This window comes from Adiantum capillus-veneris, chromosome 8 (assembly GCF_014529385.1).
Source record: "Adiantum capillus-veneris isolate H3 chromosome 8, ASM1452938v2, whole genome shotgun sequence".
Taxonomy (NCBI): Eukaryota; Viridiplantae; Streptophyta; class Polypodiopsida; order Polypodiales; family Pteridaceae; genus Adiantum; species Adiantum capillus-veneris.
In genome coordinates, this window is record NC_140938.1 from 148,780,325 (window position 1) to 148,802,088 (window position 21,764).

Here is a 21,764-nt window from a genome sequence, read left to right on the forward strand (position 1 = left end):
ACGGACCAAGTAGAATGCTAATCACGAGCAACGAGAACCTTGCTAGAGACAGAGTGGAAAGTCAAATTTGATACGAAAAGCACAACGAAAAAAAACAAGAGGCAAATATAGAGACGGAGCGGAAAGTTCAATTTGATACGAAGAAAGCGCAACAAGAAAAAGAAGAGGCATTGAAGCTACCAAAGCAATTTTTCTATGTGAAGTATAGAGATTGGTTTGCATGCCCCCCCTCCCACCGCACCCCACCCCACCCCACCCCACCCCACCCGCCCATAGAAAACTCAAATAAAAGTATACAAATGGGAAATTTAGTATAATTCTTGCTAGCCAACTCACATTTCCATTTGAAGTTTATCAATAAATACCATGTATATATGGTCCACACTCTAACTCAACTTGCATGAAAGTGTTCACAATGTGGATGCGGAAGAGTTGCCCTAACTTTTAAGCATTCCTGCGACCGCGTCCCATTAATAAATCGATCGGACTTTATTAGCACTTCTCTCGAAAAAAAGAAATGGTGCGCATTGTTCAAATTTTCAGCGATGCCAACCCTCCCTTTGATCACAATGCCAACGTTTGCCCCCAAACGCCTTGTTTACTCATGTCAACACCTTGCCACAAAACTTCAAGAAAGAATAGTTGACCACATTGGATAGAGGCCCTTAGTTCGCATCTAATAAAGACAACTTAGAGCTTTATGACTCTGGCCTTATTGGGCATAACTTGCCATCAAGGTGAAAGCATAGGTAATTGCGTATAGAGTAAGACTTTCATTGCATACTCTAAAAACAAGCAATCCACTAGTGCATGTGTGCCAAGTGTGGTTAACACCTCAACCGGTGAACGTATTTGATAGGAGAACTGCAATATATGTTGTCCATTGTTAATTTGTAGGTTTGTCAAATATGGACATGGCAAGTGTTACATAATCTAAGGCAAATGGAGATTGCAATTATATGCTCAGACAGCCGGAGTGTGTGGTTTGAGAGTATGTGCATGTGTTGGAAGCTCTAAGTGCACAAAATTACTCCCGGCATCCAGAGGTTTGCATAAGCCTAGGCCTGTCATTACAATAGATCGCAGCCCTTTTATGCTCCAAGATCTACTAGCACTGTTCCCTCTCAAACAACTCGGATGCATCACAGGGGCTCAAGCCCAATGGAAATCCAAGGCCCTAGGCCCCTTCTCTGAGACCTGATCATGGATCTGCATGCCCTTGTCAACGAGTCCAACCATAGGTCTGCTTTGCCTCATCAACAATGGGTCCAAGCATAGCACATGCTTTCAAGATGCAGACATACATTAGTGCATTTGAATAAATACCTCATGTTGCATATTTTGGCCTTGCCCCCCTATAACCATATCCTTTGATCAATGCATTACACGAGACGACATCGCGTCAAAGGAGATTCTCAGTGAGACTTTGTGCTTAGGTATAAGCACCACAATATCCTTTGATCAATGCATTACAAGAGACGACATTGCGCCAAAGGGGCTTCTCTGTGAGACTTTGTGTTTAGGTATGAGCACCACACCTAGCATACATATGAACGAGAGCACCCCCCACCACAATATCATGCACTAATAGTTCACTGCATTTGGACAAATGCCCTCAATGCAGCATTTTCCAAAACAGTCACCTGTTGGCCTAGCACATAGGCAGTTGTCAATGCATTCCATGAGACATCATTGCCACAAGATCAATGAGAGGTGGTCCATCTCGTCAATGGGTCCAATCATAGCACATCCTTTCAAGATGCAAACATACAATAGTGCATCTGGATAAATGCCCTCATGGTGCATATTCCAAAAAACCCTAAAGGCTGTTGCCCTTGCCCCGTATGGCCATATCCTTTGATTAATGCACTCCAAAAGACAACATTCTGACAAAGCCATTGTGCTTGGGTAAGCACCACAATTAGCATACATACCAATAAGAGAACCACCCACCACAATAGCATGCACACATAGTTCACTACATTTGGACAAATGCCCTCATGAAGCATTTTCTTAAAGAAGGCTAAAGCCGGTTGGCGTTGCCCATGCTGGCCCTATCCTGTTGTCAAAGCATTCAACGAGACAACATTGACACAAGCTCTCAACCATCACGGCTCCACATTCGCATACATGAGACCAAAAGGGGCCTTAGCCTATGTGCATGAAATCACGATCCCGCACGAAGAAGCCCAAGCACTACTTGTGATATCCCGAAGGGCTGGTCTCTCTCAAACAAATTGCATGCATCAAAAGGGCTCAAGCCCAACAGCAATCCAAGGCCCTCAGCCTCGCACAAAAAGAGATTTCATACCTTTGCTGCTTGAAGGTCTACTAGCACTGGCTCAGCAATCCACATGCCTATGCGACTTGGCTTCCTGTTCCCACTGTGTCCTCTATTTGCAGCACCAAATCTTGCACGATCGTCCCTTGATGCTTGATCTGGTCATGGATTTTCTCTCTATCCTGCGCTTGATTTCTTTCATGTTAGCACACTTCATTACCTCATACGCACTGTCCCTCATGCTGCATATTCCAAAACACTCTAAAGGCCGTTGGCCTTGCCCCCTATGACCATATCCTTTGATCAATGCACTCCAAGAGACAACATTGCGACAAAGAGCTTCTCTGTGAGACTTTGTGCCTAGGTATGAGCACCACACTTAGCATACATATCAACGAGAGCACCACCCACCACACTCATAGTTCACTACATTTGGACAAATGCCCTCATGCAGCATTTTCTTAAAACAGTTCAAAGCCTGTTGGCCTTGCCAGCGGTGGGCACATCCTGTTCCACAAGACACAAGCTCTCAACCATCATGGTCCACATTCTCATACATGAAGACAAGGATGTCATATTCTAACATGTCTTCTCTAACATGTCATGTCATCTTCTCTAACATCATGTGGCCCACTTTCGAGTTAGAGAAGACAAGGATGTCATATTCTTGTACATGTGTCAGTATTCTACTATCGAAAATTTCAAGCTGAGCTAGTTTCAAAAGACTAAATGGTTGACTTCACTTGCGAAATTCACAACATATGCATCTTGTTGAAAGAGAACTAGAATGAACAAACGATTTCAAGAGAAACCAAGCATTTTAGCTTTCCATCAGATCAAGGAAACCTTTGGGTCCAATAAACAACCAAACTCTTGACAATCATCCCCCTTTCCAGTCTCCCTTCAGCAAAATACCCTAGCCCTTGCAATCATAATCAAGGCCTTACTAACCCATCTTTTGAAGGTTGGTAACGCATCATATGACCCCTTACCAAATATTACATTTGTGCTCGAGTTTGACAGCACCTCAAGTGGATGTCTAATTCTTGCCAAACATTACAGGACAATGTATAAGATGAGCATACGCTGCATAAGCCAAGACCCCATGCGAAAGGATGCAAGAAAAGGTTAGTTCTACTAAGATTTGATAAATGGAAATAATAAAAAAAGTAACTACAATTCCCAACTTTTTCACTCTAATCCACTTGAATCCAGAGAGCCCCTGCATCCCTGCTATATGGGTGTCAGATACTAGTTGGCAAATCTGCATGGGACAAACCCAATCCTTGGGAAAAACTGAAATCGGCTTCCGGTCTGAGTGACTCCATCTACATTCATTCTTAGACTTTTCTCAAGTGGTTTAAGTGTCATGGGCAAGATACGTGAAATTGCTTCTGCTCCTTCGTAGGGGCTCTCAAGAGATGGATCATGGGCGAAGGGATGTCGCTTTCAAAGAAATCACCATAAATCAAGCAAGAGGCCACTTGTGAAGTATGTTTGTCCAAATTATCCAGCTACAAAGATTCCTTGGCCCAGCTTGGAAGAGGGCACTCATAACTCCAGCGATCACTTGAGTAGCTTTTGCAATGCAACCATAGCCCATGCTCCTTGCCTTCATACCTGAAAAGTTAATCTTTATTTTCAACAACATTTATTTAACTCTTCACATGTTAAGGATGAATCAGAAAACAGTACCCTGATGGCCACAGATTTGGACAGTGTGTGCACAATGAATCAACCACAAAATTGACCTCATTTCCAGCCATAAAAACATTATCTGGTTTAGCTTTCTGACTCAATGCTGACTCTTCTGCATCTTCAACGTTATCATCTGAAGACAACCTGTCTTCTGCCATAGAAACACAATGACTGGAATCCTCCTTTACAGTGGACAAGCTGTCTTCACTGATTCTTCTTCTCTTGAGACTTGATTCAGATGGGGCTGTGGTAACTTCCAATCTGGCTGCCCGTTCAGCATTGGTGCCAGTCTCAGTACGTTTAGGAGGATTGTGACTAGCATATAAATCATCATTGGCAATTGGATGACCCAAGTGTTGCAGATGTACACGTATCTGCATGATTTAACAGAAAAGTCAAACACTAGATGTACATGCATGTATATCAGACAGTCCAGTGCAGATTCAAGCATCATCAGCAAATGCCAAAGATCCAATAGCCTGTGAGTCGATTAGCGTGATTACTTATGATAACCTGATGTGTGCGGCCTGTCAAGGGCATGCATTGCACAATGCTATATTCTCCATTGGAAGAGAGTCTTTTGAACTTTGTACATGCATCTTTGGCTGCACCCACACTCTTCTCATTGGTTTGATGCAAAGCCCCTCCTACTGGGTACTTTGATCCCAGTTTGTTTGTTACCTATTCAAAACAAAAAGTTTTGATTGCTAAGAAACATCAGCAATCATGAACCTCAATCGACATCTTTTTCTTTTTCACCAAACAAAAAGATCATTCCATACTTTTCTCATACTGCAACCATACAGCATACGCATACAGGTATGGAAGTATGAAAAAAGCATGGTTCAAACCATAAGGATTTCCGTAGGTTAATACCAACTGGAACAAAAAAAATAATGCTCCCATTTTTAAATTAGATACTCTTCCTATGGAAAGCTTGCATACACAATTGGCCATCCACCAATGTTAAATTCTTATCTTCTCAATATCCATAAATGGGGCAAGTATGGTGGATCATGTCATACGCAAAGTATGAATGTATTGTGAAATTTACTATATGAGTATGGAAAAAACTATGGATCCTTCTATTAGTTAATTAAACACCCATGAGACTAACCTGGATCCTAGCCTCTAGGGACCGTGGGATACAGCGAAGTGGATGTTGACAATGGGTTGGTGGAATTTCTACCCAGGCTCCTTGAGGCTTGAGTGGTTTGCCAAGACGCCCCAAATTACACGCAACTCTAAGAGAGGGCCAAACGCAAGTCTTGTACAAGGCAAGTTGGCATTGGTAGACTCTCCTATGACACATACAGGTAGATAAAACAATGAGGTTATGGCCCAGGGAGATTTACTCTATATACTAAATGGGACGCCATCTGCGAGCGGACTACTTTGATGAAACCCCTATATACGACTCATATTAGGGAATATGACCCCGCTTACACGATAATCAATGCAAAAAACTATCATACCCCTATCTTAAATATAAAATTCAAGTCTCACATGATCTAATTGAGTAAAACTAGTCAAAGAGCATGTAGCATAGTGATTGGCAACGTACAAAGGAACCACTTCTGTTCCGTTCAACCTACACTCTAGCTACTCGTCCAATTTGGACCCATCTAAATTACTCAAAAAACATTGTTATAAAGTTGTTATCTGTACAAGCTCTTTATAGCTTTCATCCCCTTAACAAATGAACTATAATCACAAAACAAGCAATTGATACAAAGCAATGTTAGTTCTTGCATGTATCTTTGTAGCTATTGACTCACAAGTTTGAGGGAAGACTATTTTGGGAAGCCATGATTTTGAAACACAAAAACTTCCTCTCATTTTCCCCTCCCCTCCCCCATAAATATGATACCCCCTCCCTTATTTTTAAGCTTGGGAGATAAATTTTTGGGGGCCTACCCCTACTTATACGCTTATGTAACTTGTAAAAAAACACACCTCCCCTACACTTACGTGGTGCGGTAAGTTTTCCATGGTGACTGTATTGGCAGCGCAAGTTTGTTAAGCGGGACCAAGCAGCCAGGTACTAATTGACACATGCAGTCCAAGCTGCTTAATAAGTGATCATACGTGCAAACCTCTAGAGAGGCTCAATAGCCTCTAGAGACCTCTATTCTCTATAATCACAAAAAGATTCAGAGGGGCTCCATCCTTGCACAATGAAGGCCATTGCCACTCATCAGGATCCCAGTCCAATTGAACAAGGGGTTTTCCCTACCAAATCCACAATCTCCAAAATGGTACCTCCTCAGTAGTGAAAACAGGCTCAACACATGATCTCCTTTGGAAAAAGCTTACCGCTCTAACAGGTTGTCAATGGGTAGTCAACTGCTAGTCAGGTGGAATCTCACCATGAAACTCGAGCCTGATGTGACGCCCATGATGGCCAGTCTCAGCAAGACTGGAGACTAGAGTCCCTTGTTGAGCAACAATCGGGGAGACGGTACAAGAGTATGTCCCCCAACATAGCCATGCCAGTCAGGTGCAATAGTCTCATCTATCTCTGTCATAGAGAAACCAACCCCCCTATGGATCCCGTAGGTAGCACCAATAAGATGTGCACCAATCAAAGAAGCATCTCACTAGCACTGTAAAGAGCCTGCTGGCCTGACATTCCATTGACGGAGTGCACAATTCTCCACGGTTGACCAAGAAGCACCGAGCTTCTAGCTGTGAGAGAGTTGAGACAGAGGGGAACAGAAACAGAAACAGAAATAAGTGTGTACATCGTAGCAGGAGATACTCAGAGTTAATATGAGAGAATAAGTGCCATTAGAGGCTGATTTGGAGGAGATAACATAGATTTACTAAGTAGCATAAGATTAATAGCAGCATACAATCTGAAACATGTAGCAGGAGCACCATCCAACATTGAATTTAATGAATCGGAAACAAACTATACACAGTATGGTCGAATTGACCTATAATAATCACTAAGATGTTCAACAACTTTCGGTAAATCATTAAACATAAGCTCCAACAATGACAATTAATCAGAACCGCTGCTTGGCTTCCGATCAATCACAATCTTGGCGGCTTCTCGATGCATGTCGAGGCCCTCATAGCCGCATACACTCAAAGCCCCTCAATGAACGTAGAATGTTGCTTACCTCAAACATCGTTGTCCGACCGTCTGCTATCGAGCTCACCCTTCCTTTCCCAAAGTCATCGAAGAAGTAAACTCCCTTTGTCTGCTCTTAATCCCAATCCTGAGGAAAACATTAGTAATTAGCAACCCATGGTTCCCTCTTTTTGGCTTCGTCTTCACCGTTCCTTCTCCTCACTTCACATCGCTCTCCTTGACAAAATCTAAGAGAGAGAGCTGATCCAAGAAGAACAATAAACCTCCCTCTTCCTCTGCTTCTCCTTTGCCCTTCCTCTTCTCATGTTTCTTCCTGCACCTCTCTTGAAAACAACAGAGTACAAAAACTCTAATATCTCCCAATAGGTGCAGAATTGATCTATGTGCGTGAAACACAAAAAAGCTGTAAAACGACGTTCTCCTTGTCCGTCGTGGGCCCTTTTATACAAAAAACGGCTTTAGAAAATTTTTTACAAAATAGGACTTTTTAGTCTTTTTCATGCAGTACATTTAGTCTCTCACCCACTTTCCTTTCTATCACTCACCACATGGCCTCCAACTACCCAACTTGCCTTGCATGTTTTTAGAGGCATTTCCCACACAACCTTTTCATGTAAGCATCAAATCCCTACACTTGGGCTTGCACACCTCCTATGATATTCTGGCATCCATCATCATGTCCCATCATTGCACAATTGACATATACACTTCAATGAAGTAAGATCTTCATTTTCTAACCTTGTTTCATATTGTGGAAGCGGAGCGACACGACATCCACACCCTCTGAACCTCTACATCCTCCAGCATGAGCCAATTGGGTTGGAATAGTCTTTGGCTTCATAAGTCCTCCAAGATTGTATGCAATGTTCAACATATAGTAGTCAACCAAGTATTCACGCCCTTCACCCAATGAATCCCTTGCTTTAGAGCACCTGGAGATGACCTGCTATAACCTGAAGGCATCATCATACCCACCTGGATCAAATGGAATAAGAAGAAACTATCCAAACATTAGAGCTTCAAAACCCATCCGGCATATGTGGTTGCAAAGACCCATAACATACGTGAATTTTGCAGACTTACACAACAAAACACCATAGCTCGGCCCCAATAGCATACATCCATGTTGAATCTGCTTGCAGAATTTCGTGAATCCACTTGGTTTGAACCTCATGCTGAGTACATAGCACCTATATTCGTTGCAAAATAGAAAAATTTGTCAGAAGAGGAAGTACCCAAACCCTATTGGTGATTGGTAAGAGAATTTGTCTTCTAGCATGCATACAAGAGCAACTACTCCCTTTCGCTGGCAATCATAAAATCCCTGACACGACTAGCAAGGAAAATACCATAAAAGACCTATACCGTGCATATCCTCAGAAAAATCTAGCAAGAATATTTTAAAACACTTGGTTGTCTTGCCACCTTGATAGACGATCCAACATACCCTCTTCACCCCCTCTATCTTTGGGATCCTCATGTGCTTGCTTGCATCCCGTTCCCACATCAACAACTTCAACACATGGAAGCTCATCAACATTCTCTACATCTGTAAAGTTTGGAGCATCACTCACACATAGACTTATCCATGCATAAGTCCTCTTCTTTGTCTTCTTCAAAAATACATGTGCCTATTGGAAGCCCATCCTCCCTCTGTAAAACTTGCACCCCCTCTAAATAGGCATAAAGGGTATCACCACATATTGAACCATATACATGTAAGCCACATAGGAAAGTATCAATGATGCCATCGTCATCATGTTCAGCATCCTGTTCCACAATATCATCACATGTATGCACTTCCTCCACAATACACATAGACTCTTGCTCTTGTTCATATGTATCCGATGATACATTCATGATATTCAGTGGAGTTTCCATATCATGATAAGCATCTTCTTTTAAACTCAAAGACTCTTTACACACCTTCATATAATCCACACACATGGTATCCCTTTGTCACTCGATTACTGAACAACCTGCAACTTTCTTAACAACTTCATATTGGTCGCTAACTTCGCAGCCACTAGCTTAAGACATCTCTAGACAGCCTGCATTGACTTCAATTTCTCGCCCTTCAATCTGTGCAACATCTCCCCAAGCATCTTGCTCTGTTGCTAAGTTTGCACAAACTTGTTTCTAGAATTCTTCATAGTTTAGTACCTGCATCAAATCCCCATGACCTTTAGAGAAAGTAAATTGACTTTGCCCAGTAATCTGCTTCATTTCCAAGTCCTTAATTCTCGAGATTCCATGAATAAATCCATCTGTAAAATAGTCCCACTGTCTGGCGTATGTTTTTGCTAGATCCCAAACCTGATCTTTAAACTCAAAACTTACAATTTCTGCAAAAGCTGCAACCATCCGATCTTCTCGAACCCCTTGACTCTTCATCTCCGCTTCATAGCATACAAGGAAACCCTTTGGATCATGTCCTTGAAAAACACCACACTAGTAATATATGGCATCATGTGCCATCTCCACTGCATCATCAATTTGCCTTTTCGTCTTCATGACTTCCACTTCGAGTAGATATCCTTGAAGCAATTGGACCATCTTTGAAAAATTTGAAAGTGCTAAGCTTTCATCACACCCTTTGGAATTTAGCTCTTCAATAAAAGTCATCAGTTGTTTTAGCTTCTCCATCTGTACCTCTCACCCCTGTCAATTTCACGTCGGGTTCACCAAAGATGTCGGAATGCGCTCTCGAGAGTCGACCGAGAAAGCGTCGGGCTTCTAGTTGTGAGAGAGTTGAGAGACGAAAGAAGCAGAAACAGAAATAAGTGTATATATTGTTAGAGTACACGGTTCTCCAGGGTTGACGAAGAAAGCGTCGGGCTTCTGGCTGTGAGAGAGTTGAAAGAGGAGAGAAGCAGAAACAAAAATGAGTGTATATATTGTAGCAGGAGATACTAGAGAGTTAATATGAGAGCAAAAATTCCATTAGAGACTGATTTCGAGGAGATAACATAGATTTAGTAAGTAGCATAAGATTAATAGCAGCATACAATGTAAAACATGTAGCAAGAGCCAATCCAACATTGAATTTAATGAATCTAAAACAAACCATACACAATATGGTCGAATTGACCTATAATAATCATAAAGATGATCAACAACTCTAGGTAAATCCTTAAACATAAGCTCCAACATTGACAATCAATCAGAACCGCTGCTTGGCTTCCAATCAAGTACAATCTTGGGGTCTTCTCGATGAATGTCCAGGCCCTCATTGCCACATACACTCGAGCCCCTCAATGAACGTAGACTGGTGCTTACCTCAAACATCGGCCATTGTCGAGCTCACCCTTCCTTTCCCCAAGCCATCGAACAAGTAAACTCCCTTTGTCTGCTCTTAATTCCAATCCTGAGGAAAATATTAACAATCAACAACCCATAGTTCCCTCTTTTCTGCTTCGTCTTCAACCTTCCTTCTATGCACTTCACATCGCTCTCCTTGCAAAAAATCTAAGAGAGAAAGCTGATCCAGGAAGAAGAATAAACCTCCCTCTTTCTCTGCTTCCCCTTTGCCCTTCCTCTTCTCCTGTTTCTTCTTGCACCTCTCCTGAAAAACAACAGAGTATGAAAACTTTGATATCTCCCAATCGGTGTGGAATTGGTCTATGAAGGTGAAACATAAAAATGCTCAAAACTGCGTTTTCCTTGTCCCTAGCGAGCGGTTTTTTTAACAGAAAATGACTTTTGTAAAATTTTTACGGAATAGGTCTGTTTGGCCCTCATGCAGTACATTAAGTCTCTCACCCATGTTCCTTTCTATCACTGACCACATGGCCTCCAACTACCCAACTTGCCTTGCATGCTCTTAGAGGCATTTCTCATACAACCCTTTCTTGTAAGTATCAAACCCCCACACTTGGGCGTGCACACCTGCTATGATATTATCTCATACATCATTGTGTCACATCACTGCACAGTTAACATATGCACTTCAATCAAGCAAGATCTTCATTTTTTAACTTTGTTTCATATCGTGGAAGCAGAGAGACACGACACTATCTAGCCCAAACAATGTGATTCCTCTTGCCTAGCTAATGCCCAGCCGAATCAAATCACAAATGCATTCCATGCAAGTGGTTGCCTCGCTACCTCCTCAACAAGAGAAGGCGGGTGTCAAACCAAAGCAAGACGTAATTCCTTTCAAATCCTCAGCAAGCAGCACATAAGTGGTGAAATATGCGATGTACCCAAAGGAGCATCTGTGAAGATGAATCTTATGGTTGGGTGCAAACACTAGCAATATCCATCGATCCAACACGAGGAGAGGTATGTGACAAAGCATGGTGCAGAAACACTTTCCAAAGCTCAACCCTTGCCACCTGGAAACAATTCGCGTAATATATGCTTGGCTAGCAATTCCTTGCTCTCCACCTTTGGACCAATAATCCCTAATCCTCCCTCCACTCTAGGAAAAATGATTGTGTCCCAAAGGACTCCTGGTCGAGTGTTAGTAGATCCATCTAGGTGACCCCACAAAAAGTTGTGTACAAGGCGTTTCAAGCGTGCCATGATGTCAAAGTGAAGAGTCATGCACGATGTGGTGAGCCAAGCCGTCGCAAGAAGAACCTGAATAAATAAAAGGGATTTACCAACCAAAGAAAATGCAAGGATGATCAATGGAAAAGTTTCTTCATGACAGACTGTAGTACGGATGCAAATTGCTGCTCAGTTGGCACATGAAAGCCAACATGGAAACCCAAATATCTATAAGTCTGTCTTCTAGGTAGCCAAGTGAAATTATTCCGTGCACCCTACTGACAATCCTCATCCATCCCTACAAGAAAACCAAAAGACTTGTGCCAATTGATGAGGACCATTGGCCAAGCAAAAGGTAGCAAGAGCATCTTGTAGACTGTCCAAGGTGGGTGTGTCATAGCATACAGAGAGCATAGTGTTATCTACAAAATCTTGATCAAACAAATCTGGCGAGTCACATGAAGGCATAGTAAGACTTCTCAATTGTAGGGTCTTATGGCACAAGAAGAGAGACATGGCCTTAGCAAAAAACATACAAAAGTTGATGAGCTAAATGAATTATGAGACACAACAAAGCACCATCCAATGGGGCCTCTGATCATGACAACGCTGGAAGCAATACGGTACAATCCAGATACACCTCTCATCCACTACAAGGGGAAACCTGTCCTCTGAATAGTGCCCTCTAAGAAACTCCAATCTACTCTATCATAAGCCTTCTCAAAATCAAGACGTATCAATGCTATAGGCTGCTCTATTTGATGAGCCCAGTCCAACGCCTCGTAAGGGCTTCCAGCACATACCGATCATCCGAGCAAACATCTTATACACACAAGACATGAGGGTGATTGGTTTCCACTGTCGGAGGGGCGATGCGTCACCTCCTTTCGGTATAAGAGAAATAAGTCATGAACACATAGAGACAAGCATCTCTCCTAAGTCAAATATGTGCTATAAGCCTCAAAGCATTACGGAGCTGATTGCATCCCAAAAATGCAAGGAAAACTGTCTATTCAAACCATCCTCTCCTAGACGAGAGGCCCCATCTAGGCCAACCATTGCATCATGCATCTCCTACATAGAGAAGGGGGCTAGTAAAGTGTTGCACATTCTCTGTAACCACACACTATACATTAGACAAAACCTCTTCTCTGGCATGCAAAATATCATCAGTCAGCTTATCAGCAATAAACAAATGTTCAAATAATCAAAATCTATGTCAAGGACCTCATCAAGATCTGCCTCTAACCTGTCTCCAAAATCTCGTAAGGCTCTAATATAAGTCCCCTTGGGACGCTCCCGAAAGTGTGTGAAGAAATCCTTATTCAACCTATCCGCTTTATATATCCATGCCAAGACCGAAGCATGATAGGCAAATTCGGATTTCTCAATCTCGATGTGGCTAAGTATCTCTCTAGTGTCAACCTCACACTCCCCTAGGAACTCGTCTCCTAGAAACTCCTCGAGCTACCACCGTATGCAACTCAAATGGTCCTACAACTCATGTTCCCTACGAAACAGGTGTCGTCTTCGCTCTACAGCTGTCTATCTGGAAGCCTAGGAAGATGCAATGATGCATGTAGCCAGATGGGATGCGGGATCTGCAAAATTAGTCCGTGTCCAAACATCCTGAATCAATGGAGACGATGAAGCATCCTCTAAGCCAGCTATTTGTGTCCTAGAAACATTGGAAACCAGGGTGATAGAATAACAAAGAATGCCACCATAAATACTCCACAAGATCTTATCCAAGACATGTCGAAGTTGGTGCGCTATGAGACAAAACAATGTACATGTGTATGCCCTTTGGGTATCCAAAAAAAAAGGATAAGAGTGCTGAAAATAAATACACTACAAACTAAAATAGGCTGAAATGGTGGTGTGTATACATTCGTATGGGGATGTGGATTTCTAACTCTAATGGATGTGAAACTATTTGTGCAGGGGAGTACACCATGACATGCAAAAGACTAGCTAGCTAAATTAGAGGGTCTAGTAAGGCCTACATAGGTAGGTAGGGGATGAAGATTCCCTGCAGCATAGTAGCAGGATCTAAGAAAGCTCGCTCGATCTCCCTCTGCCTGATTTGTTCATGTCGTAGTCAACTCTCCCAAATGGCCCTGTGATGTACACTCACAGACTATTATCCTAGTCCTATGGGGCGTCTACGGGCTTGAACAATCCCTACATGCGGTACTGTGACCCCTTAAAATATCGATGAGTGGCATTGGAGCGAGGAGCACATCTCTGAAAGAAGTCCATGAAAGAAAGATTATATTATCTTGACCTTAAGGACATATCCAATATAATTTGGTTACATCTTCTGAGAATCTATGCCGTAGAGGCATAGAGAATGAAATAAAATGATATATTAATGTATTCAACAGGCCAAGGTGACCTATGAGGCCAAAAAGTTACAGAGTGATGAGTCTCATACAATGTTTGACTACTAAGAAAGACTCTGGGGTATTGAGAGGTACTAAAACTGTTGTAATATCCTAAACTGTCAGAAGTGAGCAGCTAAATGGAATTGTGTAGGGTATGAGTAAGAGTTGATATAATGAGGGAGGGCTGATACAATGAGCCATATAATCTCAACAGAGGTGAGTGGATAATGGGCGGGGTGTATGATCATCAAAGTTACAGGATATCCCTCACCGTTTGATGGCAGATCTCATTAATATCCTCCATGGTCAATACTCTAATTGGGCATCTTGCATGTTTTTTTTTTTCTCGAGAAAAAGATTCTTCTATTAGTTAATGAAACTGCCCATAGGGCTACAACCACCTCAATTAGAGAGGGCTACAACAAGCATAAGGGGAGACTCTCCCAATAAAAAAACAGCATATGTACAATGAGGCTAAATCAGGAGATGGGAGGAGGGTAAATCCACACAGATGGACGGTAGTGCCATCTGAGCACACCCTGGACCATGGTGAAGAAAGGCCCAGGGCACCAGGATTGAAGGAAAGCCTCTCTACGCTCCCGCATGTGATCGGAGATGCCGTGGAGTTTCTCGAACTGTCCCTTGAGAGTATGGATCAGCTCTAGCCAAAGATCTCGATCTGTCTATGTTGGTGGTACAGGGCGAGCCTCAAAGATGCTGAAGCAACGGGCCCGCCAGATGAACCAGAGTGTCAGGCCGCAGACGAGCTCCCAACACTCCTCTCTCTCACTGCACCACTCCTGTGGAATACGCTCTGTAGCAGGCTGGAGTGTAGGTTGACCGCCTTGCATCACTATCATCCTATTGGTGGAGGATAGCTCAAATTGTAGTGCCGGGCCCATCGTGATGTGGAAAGAGCTGGCATCAGCCGAAGGACACAAAGCCAAACATGCTGTGCCATAGGACAGTCCCAAAGACAATGACGCTGACTCTCCAAAGGATGGTCACAAGCTACGCATGCTTCTGAGAGACCACTATGTACAAGCCATCTCCCCACTGCTATAACTCTATGTGCAACCAGCCACTGGAACAAAGTGACTCGCCGTGGCTGCCTGGCGTCCTACAACCTCGCCCAAAAAAGCTAACAAGAACTCAGTTGTCAGACTGTTGCTAAATTGGCTTTATCTGACATAAAATTAATTCTAAATGAATTATTGGATTTATAAATGAGAGGGTTTTCTCTCTTGGAACACCAAGGAAAAATAATTCTAAATGAATTACTGGAATTTTAAGTGAGACTGTTTTTCTCACTGGAGACATCCAAGTACAACGTATTCCTAGTGCGTCATTCAAGTAATTACAGAAGCACTGAGAACGGGAATATTTGTAAGGCCACCAGGAACATGTACTTCTGATGCGTTACATCGGATGGGTGACAGGGAGCATCGGAAGAAGTATCCGACCATCCGGGAACGCACATCTCTGATGCGTCATAGGATGGTAACATAGAGCATCGCGAAGGAGATTGTACCGTGAGTTTGGTAGGAAAGGACTAGGTGATGGGTATTCCTGATGCGTCACAGGTAGGTGACGGGTGCATTGGAAAGGGGATATCCATAGTCAGGAGGAAATTCCAAACTGTGTTGGTATTGTGCACAAGGCAAAGCAAGCACTTGAATGAAGATGGGTTTAGAGGAAATTTTGAGGAAAAACGGATGGTTTCTGAGAAAGCGGGATTGCTTTTCGAGAAAGGAGATGCTTTCCTGCGAGGAAGTCTATGTTTGCATTGCAACTGTGCATGTGATTGAATCCAGGGATGCCTGGGAAGTGTTGTGAAAGCATTGTTTTTAACTTATAAGGTTTTATTGAGATTTTGGGTAGATTCATACTATTTTCAAAATATGCCCGCCGCCCACTTAATAAGTGGGCAGTCATCTGATAAATAAGGCACCAGATCAGCCAACGTTTTCTCTCTCTTTTTCAGGCAGAACAACGCAAAAAAAAAAAAAAAAAACAAGAAAAACGGCCGCATTCTCTACGCGAGCAGCTATTCGTGCCGTGGCCAAGAGCTATAAAAGCATCATAGGCCCTCACTCAGGGAGAGGATCAGTTTTTGCAAGGAGGAGATGCTGCTGCAGAGTTCACCCGCAAAGAAGACGTTTACCGGTGATGCCCATGACTGTCCCAAGTGTACCCGATGTCGCCAAGACCCAATGCGCGAGTTCCCTCGCAAAGAAAGTGCCTACGGAGCGTGTTTCCATCGCGACAAGCTGCTGTTTTTCTCTGTTGACAGCCCATAAACGTCGTAGACGGGGATGATTTACGAGAAGGAACCCGAGAACACACCTCTTTTGTGTGTAGGATTGGAAGAGAGGATTTTCTATGTAGAGATCTCTTCCGGGGAATTGCTTTTCGAGAACCGAGTTGCGTTTCAAGTGTCGAGATTTTGAAGGTAATGATTTTCATGTTATGATCTCTAAGTATTTGATTGCAGGTATACTTCCTTTTCGTGATGGAGTAGGAGCAGAGGAAGGCACGAGCCTCTGCAAGAGAAAAGCACTCTGAGAAACTAGAGCCAGATCAGCCCAAGGGTTTCGTACCCGAGTTTGGGAAGTAGATCCACGGTTCGGAGGGAGGTAGTCTCTCAAGTTGTGATCCGGAAGTTGGGATTCCCAAGTAAGGACTTCGTGTTTGGGAAAGCAGAGTTGTTCTGCGGGAAGAGGACTCTGGAAACAGAGTTGGAAAAGAGAGTTGCAAGGATGTCATGCCCCGAGTCTCGAAGGTGAGTAAGGGAATTCAATCTAACTCCTGAGCTTTTGAACAAAAGACCCTTGAACTTTAAGTGAGAGGACAGGTCTTTGATTAAAGTTAAATCTTTGAGGGATTTTAAAACTGAATATTGCTTTTATGAACGAGATACGCACGTGTCTAACCAGGACAATCACTCTCGAGTGTTTATGAGAGTAGGTACGGTTGAGTCAGAACATTGTTTTATACGATGAATTGCTTTGCTTAACCATCCGGAAGGTCCATGATTGATCTGGTATCCGGTAATTCTCGAACAGATTACCTGCTATTGCGGGTAGGAAATTATGAAGGAACCATTCTGAGCTTTCAAGCAAAAAAAGAAAAAGCTTTCACTAAGCTTAAGTACCTTATGAACCAACACTCCCTACCCGGTAAGGGAAGACATGGTAGTTCTTTTCACACAAGTGAATGAACACTCTCTTTACGAGAAAAGGAACAAGCGACGATGACGGCTTGTGCTCGAGGAATCCAAGGATTGAAATCATATATTATTTGACGAGCGGGTTTTGCTCTTAGATCGAGCCAAGGGATTGTCAGGTTGAGCGTCATCGCTCTAAGGATCTTATGAAGGGAAGGTAATTTCCCAGGTTCACCAAAACTCTAACATAGCTTAAGAACTATGTACACCTTTGGATACATGGATAACACATGAAGATGCAGACCTATGCCAAGGTGGGTCATCTATCAGTCGAATTTTTTTTTCTGCTGAATAGAATGAGATGACCCAACTTCCTTTTCAGGAATTGGACGAGAGTTTCTTATACTCTCTTGAGCGCCTTTTTGCGCGCAAGGATATTCCGACACGAGAATCTCTATTTGAGGTGTGTTCGGTAGAAGAAATTTGAGTTTCTCTACGGAGAAGAGGTTTTCTAACGATCGTTGATCATTGAGTACGCTATGTGCTTTTACCATTACAGTAGCAACTTTTGGTTGCGGTATATGTTTCTCCATGAAAAGGTCAAGTAGCATTTACACGCTGCTGAAATAAATTCGAACTATTATGTTCGTAAGATATAATTCGCCAACCGTTTTAAAATGGTAAGAACTATCTTAACCACATATGGGAGAATATCATTGAGATCTAAAGCGGGTTCGCCCTTAAGTGGACCGAGTTTGAACTTATGTTCACGCAATGGTATGGCTAGAATTTCATCTGCCTAAGATTTTGCAAGTCGTCATTGATGCTTGCAAGGTGAATCATTTTTTTGATGATTTTGCAAGGAAGATGTAGCCTGCTACAATGTCACTTTCACTTTCATATGACAATAGTTTACAGTTGGGCTTTGGTCAGTTGGTCTATGGTCTGGTCGGTTCACACTTGGGCAGACACGTGGCAAGGTGGTCTAGTGGACTCATGGCCAGGTCACCACCGCCACCCAGTGGGTATAGACTTAGATGATGTTCTTTATGAGCCGTTGGTGGCTCTTGATGATTGTACATATGAGTAGTCGTTTTGGACCTGTGGCATTATCTTTGTACGTAGTAGTCGTCTAGAGTGGGTCTTTACACAGAGCACGTCTGCACCATCCCGGCACATCTGAGCCTCGACACCCCCATTTGTACCTGAGAGTCCTGGGCTGGAGCTGAGTGTGCTGCCACGCCAGAGTCTGTATCAGTCTTTGAGATAGTCGAGTCATATGTTTTGGTCTGCTAATGTGTCTTTGAGAGCTCTATTGACATCTATTGTTTCCTTTCTGTTCATCCGTTTGAGGGAGATTTAGTCTGTTTGAGTGAGATTGTCACGCACATTGCACTGAGGACCACCCACTCTAGAGAGCACGACACGTTATCCGCGCTATAGGTGCTCTCATTTTGGCGATCACGGTGGGACCTCAAAGGAAGTCTTACTCTTGTGGGGATAGAATCGTGAAGCTAACACTGTGTAGATAGTTTGCAAGTCTGGTCTGGTCCTCTCTCGCCCTGGTCCAAGTCCTGGTCCTCGTCCTCGTCCTAGTCCTCGTCCTTGGTCCTTGGTCTTGGATCCCGGTCTAGTCCTCGCCCTGGTCCTTGGTCTTGGATCCTGGTCTAGTCCTCGCCCTGCTCCTTGGTCTTGGACCCTGGTCTACTAGTCCTCGCCCTGGTCTGACCCTCCTCGTTCTGCCAGCTAGGTGGTCTAGTACTGATCCTGGGCAAGGTGGTCTAGTCATATCATCACTTGTTCTGTGTTAAACCTGTGCTCTTCACTGTTCATTGCATGACACATACAAGGCGGTCAGTTGAGCGTCAAAGCGCACTACTGAGCCCTCTGAAGCACTATAACAGAAGACGCCCGGTGGTATCTAGTAGAAGTCCATTAACCTCATCAACCTTACCTCCACATACGCCATCCCCCATTCCTTCATCTCCCATTCCTTCATTTTCCATTCCTTCATCAGGTTCCACATCTTCCAGATCACCTTCTCCAATAAAGCTGTCTCCTATTCTGCTGCAACAAGGGGCCATGGAGGCGTTGGCTAGCGTGTTGGCCAAGGTAAACATCAAGTTCCCCACCTTCAAAGGACTCTCCTCGGAAGATGCGGACGACCATGCACGGAGGTTCGTATCTCTCTGTAGAGGACGTGGGCTTAACAGGGAAGATGCTTATCTGGTACTTTTCCTTCCACCTTGGACGGCTTAGCAAACAAATGGTACAACCAGTTTGCAGAGAATCATTTTGCAACTTGGGCAGACTTAAGACAACAGTTCTGTGCAGCTTTCAGGCCGGGCGACTACCAAGAGAAAGTGTTGGATGAGTTGGCCAACATGGTGAATTCATGGTTAAGAAGTGGGTGGAGAAGGCGCCAAGCTTCCTGGTTGCCAAGCTTCCCCAGCAACCCAGTGAATTCATGGTTAAGAAGTGGGTGGAGAAGGCGCTTCCAAAAATCTCTCAGCAAAAACTCCGGGAGAGCCTTCGACCTGACGCCACTCTGGAGGAATTCATCGCAGCTGCTACTAGAATAGAGGGGGCTAGGAAGCTGTTCAACAACTCTCCTCACATAGATACTCCCTCTGTGTTCTCCGAAGGAAGTCCTGCTGATCCTTTGACTTCCTTGAGCAGGGAACTCGAAGCCCTCAAACTACAACGAGCCCTCCAAGAAGAGGAATCAATCTCTCTGAGACAAGAGAAACCATCGCACCTGGAGGCTTTCGATCAAATCAAAAGAGAACTAGAAGAGCTTCGGTCTCAACAGGAGACCAAAGCTATGGTATGGTGCAGCTCTTGTCGCTCTCCTGGACATCCTCCACAGGACTGTCCCCTTCGGGCTTATTGCCACTTCTGCGAAAAATCTGGGCACGAAGATAAGGATTGTTACTATATCAAAGGATTGCGGCAAATACAACAAAATCTAGGTCCTCTCCAACAAGCGCTAGCACCTGCATCCAACATGGTCTCACCCTACGGCCATCAAAACCCGTTGCCTCCTCTGCTGACAACACCCCCTATGCAACAAGGTATGCACAACAACTTTGCACCCCACAATTTTTATCATGCCAGTACTCCCTCAGTTCCCCAAAGTTTCTACACCTCAGCCTCCAACACCATGCAACAACAAGAGCAACGACCACCTCGTTCCCCGTTTCGTCTATCAAATCGGCCAATCCTATGCTATAGATGCGGTGAATATGGGCATTACCAAAGTAAGTGTCATTTACCTGAAGGGTCTACTCCTTGCAGACATTGTCCGGAGTCTAAGGACCACTACAGTAAAGATTGTCCCAAACAAAGGGCATCCTTATCTTCAGGCCCAAATCAAAATCAGCAAGAGTTTACATTCCCGAAAATCAATCTAATCACAGTGAACACCACCCCTCAGCCAGCACCTGCTACACATACAGTTCAGCCACAACAAGCAGCAGAGCCTACTGGGGTGCTCACTCGAGCACAAAGAGCAGACCTGGGTTTAAGTTTGCCAACTGGACCATCAGGTCCAACACTTCCGCCACCTGTTCAAAATGTCACACCCGTAAATGGTGCAAAGAATAGGCCAATCTCCATGATTTCGGACATTGATGGAGCTTTCCTGGCAGCAATAGCTGACTTGCAACAGGTCAAAGTTTCCGAGGAGGCCCACGTTGTAGAAGCTAGGCCCACTGCGGAAGCAATCTTGAAGAACACCTTCCAGCAAGTATCTCTTTATGAGATGCTTCGGCTAGATGCAACTCTTAGAAGTGACACCCTCTCAATAATTCAATCTTTGTACCCTGGTACAGGGCCTAGTGGCGGGCACCTACCTGTGCAGCCCCTGGAGTCCTACATGATTTCCTATCTAGCTGCTCCCCTCACCGACTATAAAAGTCCATGTCTTACTGTATCTATTCTTGGGCAGTCATTCTCAGGCGTCATAGTGGATGGTGGATCTGGAATCAATCTAATGCCTGAATTTACCATGACAGCCTTAGGTCTGCAGCCTACTCGCCCTGCTCCGTTCACTGTTACATTGGTAGACCAGAGGACAGTCTATCCTGTGGGCATAGTAGAGAAGGTGCCTTTGAAGGTACAAGACTTCACATTTAGCTTGGATTTTGTGGAGGTCAGTCTTCCTCAGGTGGAGGGAGGATTTCCCTTGCTGATTGGTAGACCATGGTTGCGGCATACTAAGGCACTTCATGATTGGGGAAACGACGCCATGTGGATACACACTCCCGGATCCCAAATGCAACCAATCCGGCTTGAAGGAGGGATGGATCCAGTGGCTCAGCACAGCTCATTGACAGTACAGTCCAACCCCGACACTGAGCAACCCATCCCACCTGACGGGTCTGACGAGGACCTGCTACAGTGGTTGGAAGCTACCACTTCGATGCCATGCTACATGGTCTCTACTCAAAACTTACCTATGCCGCCAGTAACACTCTCTCTTCAAAATCCTCAGGAGGACACTGATGTCCAAAGTCCTACAGCAGACAGTACAACAGTCCAAGAAGTAAGTGTGTCAGCCCCAAATTCTCATGCGTCGAATGACCCGCCGATGGAAGCCCTCGGTCTTGGGGAACCTATAACACATCACCGAAGGAG

The 21,764-nt window shown here is 43.9% G+C and overlaps 1 protein-coding gene across 6 annotated transcripts in view; it reads right to left on the minus strand.

Annotated features, from left to right (window-relative positions):
- Positions 1-288: 288 nt before the first annotated feature.
- The window catches only part of LOC147453154 (Pseudouridine synthase family protein), a 185,314-nt gene continuing 163,838 nt past the window's right edge, over positions 289-21,764 (minus strand). For 4 of the 6 annotated variants that reach the window (XM_086518628.1, XM_086518630.1, XM_086518626.1 and 1 more), the window contains 3 exons: positions 4,493-4,660; positions 3,977-4,353; positions 289-3,901 (listed from right to left, as the gene is read on the minus strand). In XM_086518628.1, coding sequence (XP_086374754.1) covers positions 3,796-3,901; positions 3,977-4,353; positions 4,493-4,660 — 651 coding nt within the window. In that variant the 3' untranslated portion in view covers positions 289-3,795. The remainder of the gene's footprint in view (positions 3,902-3,976; positions 4,354-4,492; positions 4,661-21,764) is intronic. The other 2 variants (XM_086518627.1, XM_086518629.1) reach the window with 2 other exon arrangements.